This window comes from Apodemus sylvaticus, chromosome 19 (assembly GCF_947179515.1).
Source record: "Apodemus sylvaticus chromosome 19, mApoSyl1.1, whole genome shotgun sequence".
Taxonomy (NCBI): Eukaryota; Metazoa; Chordata; class Mammalia; order Rodentia; family Muridae; genus Apodemus; species Apodemus sylvaticus.
The window spans coordinates 58,693,987-58,699,382 of NC_067490.1; the positions used below are offsets into that span (position 1 = coordinate 58,693,987).

Genomic DNA, 5,396 nt, shown 5'->3' on the forward strand with positions numbered 1-5,396 from the left:
GTAGAAACCTTAATATGAAGAATAGCTGTAGAGATATAACTTAGTAGCACAGCTGAGTAGCACAAGTAATTGAGAAATCAGTATCATCCATTTTGTCCCTCAATTCCATTGTTTTCAGGAAATGACTTCAGTATCACCCATCTACAACTAACTGATGCTTCAAATTAGGCAAAGTTCTACACAATGCAACACATCAAATGTTCAGAGAGCTTTTGGCAAAATCCTGTAATTACAACACTTTGAAAATAACTGATAAAATTAACTATGCTTAACAATATCTATATTCTTACATTTTCTACTGTAATTTAGACATTCATTTTCCTGTCAGAAATGTACAATTTTGTTACACAGTAGCTGTCTACCCAAGGTAGTTGCTCCTGTAAGATATTGCCTACAATGGCTGAATCAGAGACACTCAGTGTGGTGCCCAGAGTTCTGCACTCTAATCAGCTCTCTGGAGATTTACAGGTCTACTAAGGACTGCAAACCACTGAGCTGGGACAACTAAACCCCACGATCACAAAACTATTCAAGAGCTGTGTGGAAACATTGGGGACTCCATGTCCCGGGTGATATGTGTTCAGAATAAATGAAGTAACTTTGTCTAAGTCCAAATTTTCCTTTCAAAAGAGAGTACACCTCCAAATCCCCCCTCTCTGTAAGATGACAGCTCTCTGCAATTATTTTTCTAGGAACATTATATGATTTAAAAGCCTGCAATCATGGACAAGAAATATGAGAAATTGTTGGTCATCTTGGAGAACCACAAATATTACAAGTCATCCTGGAGAGAGTTTCCTGAACTCGGATGAGGAATGGTAAGTATTTTATGGAAATTCTAACAAAAACTTAAAACCTTAGCTTAGAAAATCAAGATTATCATTATAAAAGTAAGCAAGGGCACTTTACTGAAAATAAATCTATTTTAAAAATTCATATAAACATAATAAGAGATCATGTAAGAAGAATACTGAATAAGAAAAGCAAACATGCTATATTCTTGCATATGTGACACTTCTGTAAACATTAAAGCACTTCTTCATCAGCTCTCAGATATCAACATTAGAGAGATGTAGCCATGGTCAAGGTTATTATTACCCTGTCCCTGTGTGTTTTTTAATATGAACAAATTATTGTAAGTTGATGTCAATATAGTTACTTAAACTAAGAACTCTTAACTTTTTTTCTATCAAAATGCTTTACTGCAAGCTGATGAAACTATATGTGTAGATGAAGGGACAACTATTTTAGGAAGGACACAAACATGTCTCATTTACATGAATGATCAATATTACTTAGCTTTCTTAAGTCTCAGTGTACTGGTTTAATTTGTCAAATTAAAATATTAACATAAAGCATTAACATTACATGACCTAATTTGATTTATCAGATTAAAAAATTAATTTAAGTGAACCAATACAAAATAAATTATGAACAATAATTGTAAATGTGTTTATCATTTGACCAACCTCAAAGAAAAATACTATCAAAGCAAAGGATTTTGAAAGTTGAAAACTATGAGAAACATAAGGGAGATCTTTGATTTGTACTGGTTTCTACTCTGTATATGAGGCACTGAAGCAATAAAACGGTACGAGGATATTCTAGAAAGATTCAAGTTATGACTGAGGTACACAAAACAGGAGATGAGATGTTCAAATGCAAAAGTTGTGTCATATGAATCAATAGTTATCTGATTTATTTAATAGTGTTTTATTTTTCTATAGATGGAGGGTCTTTCTGTAGAGCCCACACTTGTTTGAATTCAACATGATCCTGCCACAGGTCCTGGGACTCATTTTTCTCATATCATGGTTGGTTCTAAGACCACTTTAATTACAATCAGATTCCAATGTCCTATCAAGTCATTGGATATATGTTTAGAATTATGTGGTATCAAATTTATTCTTGCAAAAGAAGGATGAGGGAGGTGGGGTGAGTTTGTTTTGTTACAAGAGGCATGCTACTTAATGTAAAAATGCCTCAACATTGAAAAGGATGACCTCAAATTTTATTCCACAATTGCATTTGTAAGCATGCAATTTTTAGGTAGATACAAAATGTGTCTGGTTACATTTCATGGAACATAAAACTTCAAAAGACAAACAGGGCATTTTTTTTCATTGCATAAAGCTCACTAATGGGAAAAAACATGCAGGAAGCTAACACTCCATTAAATTATCATCAACCATCAAACACCAACATCCATCTTGCAATGGAAGAATCACAGGTTATTTTCAATCCCTCAAATGTCAAAACAAAGGACAATGAACTAAAACATGACTTCTATCTGAAATATAAATGACTTTAAATTTTCAGTCTCTAATTGTATATTGGCCATTTTCCCTCTAGAGTTTAAACCATAAGCAATCACCACCTGTCTCTGCAATTGTCTTTGCTTGTGGGAAGTGCTAATAACAGTTTCATGGCTACCCCTAAGGTTAGTAGTATAAGCAGCAATGAAATGAAAATAGAATTCAAACAGAAACTATTTGACCTCTAAAATATTCTTGAAAATGAAATATGGCATATAAATTGAGAGTGGGATTTGAGTATTGCCCTTGCACCAGTGTTTTTGTCCTTGATTTCAATAATACCTGCATTGTACTTTAAGAGCAATAGAACTATCATTTTTATACTTGATTCTACAATGACCAATAATCACTTGCAGTAACAACAGTATTGATCACCAAGACAGAGTAGCTGTTTCTAGGGGAAATACAAACATTTTAATTTTGGTTATATTTCTTATAAATGCCTATTTTCCTTTATCACAATGGTATTTAATCCTAGGTTCAAAAACTACTCATCCATAGTCCATCACTATGTGTTTATTGATGATTTAAAGAAAAGCAATTGGTTTCAACTGTGGCAATAGAACAGTGCTTTTTCATGGAGCAAACACAACCACATTCCTTGAGAGAATCAGTGATGGACCACATGTACATGTACCTGTAACTACTGCTTTATGAGTGGATAGTGTGAGATCTATGGAGATGAGAAAAATGTGATCTCACATTTATCAAGTACAGTATACTTCAGACTATTCCACAAAACATAAACAAAAGGAACACTATCCAATTTATTCTATAAAGCCACAGTTACCTGGAGTGTCCTCCCTTTGAGATGGAATGGTTTCTGTCTAATCAGGAACTTTTCACAATTTCCTTTCATAGAGGACTTCATAAGGGTTTTTTTTTTTTTTTTTACTTCTATCTTGTTTAATGTTCCAAGCAGATTTAAAAAAAACTGGTTGAGTGCGTATTACTTTTAGCTTCAGAAGATATCATTTAAGAAGCATTTATCTATTATTAATTATTTTGATGACTTCAAAATGTCAATACTGAGTGGTATATTTTAAAATAAATTTTATTAGTTTAACAAAAATAAAAACAAGTAGAGTATAGAGAGATGATACAGCTTGATAGACAATAGATACATAGATAATAAATAGAGCATATAGAGTAATTATTGAAATTAATAATTATAAATAATGCCTAAGGGTCTTTCTATGGCATTTAATAAATTATTCTATCATCCAGCTCCTACCACAACTTCTGTAACCAAAATAATTATGGAAAATATAACGACAATGAATGGATTTCTCCTCAAGGGTTTCTCTGACAACCATGAGCTGCAGATCTTACAGGCTATGCTCTTCTTGGTGACATACATCTTCGGCTCAGCAGGGAACTTTATCATTATTACCATCACAACACTGGACCCACAGCTCCAGTCTCCAATGTATTACTTTCTGAAACACCTTTCCATTTTGGACTTTTCATCCCTTTCTGTCACAGTTCCCCAGTATGTTGAGAGTTCACTGGCAGGAAGTGGATACATTTCACATGCACAGTGCATGCTGCAGGTTTTTTTCTTCATAGGTTTTGCCTGGAGTGAGACCTCCATTCTCACAGTGATGTCTTATGACCGCTATGTGGCCATCTGCCTCCCACTGCACTATGAGGTCATTATGAGTCCCAGAAAGTGCGCTTGGGCTGTGGCAGCTGTATGGGTAAGTGGAAGCATCTGTGGAACATTATACACAATAGGTATACTATCTATCAGATTCTGTGGTAATAGAATAATTCACCAGTTCTTCTGTGATGTCCCCCAGTTGCTCAAACTCTCCTGCTCTAATGATTACCTTGTAATAATGGGAGTGATTAATTTTGTGGCTGTAATGGCCTTTGTCTGCTTTATTGGGATTGTCATCTCCTATGTCCACATATTCTCCACAGTTCTCAGGATGCCCTCTGCTGAAAGCAGGTCTAAGGTCTTCTCTACTTGCCTGCCCCACCTATTTGTTGTCTCATTGTTTCTTTCTACAGGAACCTTTGCATATCTCAACTCAGCCTCAGACTCTCCAACTGCTTTAGAGTTTTTATTCTCTATCTTTTACACAGTACTGCCTCCAACTCTCAACCCTGTTATTTATAGTCTGAGAAATGAGACCATAAAGAGTGTTGCAAGGAAGTTACTGTTTAGTACAAAATTTGCTGGTTGGAATGATTTGGCCTGTTATTTATGATTATTTAATTATACATGTGAATGATTTTATTCATTGGGTTTTCTTCAAACTCTCACGAATAATAATATTTTGTTTTGTTTTTCTGTGCATAAACTAAGTTTTAAAATCATGTACTTATGGAAGTACATTGTCTTCTTTCTTTGCATGTTAGTATTAACAGTGCTGTTCATTCAAATTAATAAAAAATTAATAGCCTTGTAATATAGATTCACTAGTTTTTAGTCCCTAACAGATACACATGCAGACAAACTGACAATCTCAGTATATTTCTAAGACGTTTGCAGAGGGAAAATTACAAAGAGTTAAACACAACCATAATCCTAATAGCCCTAGGCCTATCACCAAGTTATAAATTTAAGTCAATAATATATTTTTAAATTTATTTTAAAATTATTTTTGTCTAGTAATATACATTTGGTTTAAATGTATATGGTATCAGCAGATAAATTTGTAGTCTTGCAGTTAAAATTTTCCTAAACTATAGATTTTAATTTATATTAAAATTTGTCTGTATATATCCCCTTATTTTTCCTATAAAATATCTTCAACACTTAATTATTGTTAAGTCATTGTAATATGCATTTGTAATTACCCAGCTTTGTTTGTATAATTCTAAAGATTAAGTTTATTGAATCAAAGTATACAAAATATTCAACTCACTTAACTGATGTGACCAATAGGGTTTGTACAAATAAGTGTCAATTATTTATGTGCCAATTAAAAATGTAAGTCCTAAGCACTTCTAAAACTCTCAGGATTTTACTTGTTCATGAAGAACTATGGATACAGTTGGATGAAACCCTGCCAGATGTCTGTAATATAGTAATAAACAGCACTGGGATATGTTGAGATTTGTATTTCAGTA

General features: G+C 33.4%; 1 protein-coding gene across 1 annotated transcript; it reads left to right on the forward strand.

The window, feature by feature from the left end:
• Nucleotides 1-3,574: 3,574 nt before the first annotated feature.
• Nucleotides 3,575-4,531, forward strand: LOC127669290 (olfactory receptor 14J1-like). Its single transcript, XM_052163128.1, has one exon. It carries the CDS (start codon nucleotides 3,575-3,577, stop codon nucleotides 4,529-4,531), a length of 957 nt encoding a protein of 318 aa, XP_052019088.1.
• Nucleotides 4,532-5,396: the final 865 nt, after the last annotated feature.

What these genes read in the sequence shown, in the direction of transcription:
- LOC127669290 (XM_052163128.1), top strand. Translation starts at nt 3,575, where the DNA reads ATGGAAAATATAACGACAATGAATGGATTTCTCCTCAAGGGTTTCTCT.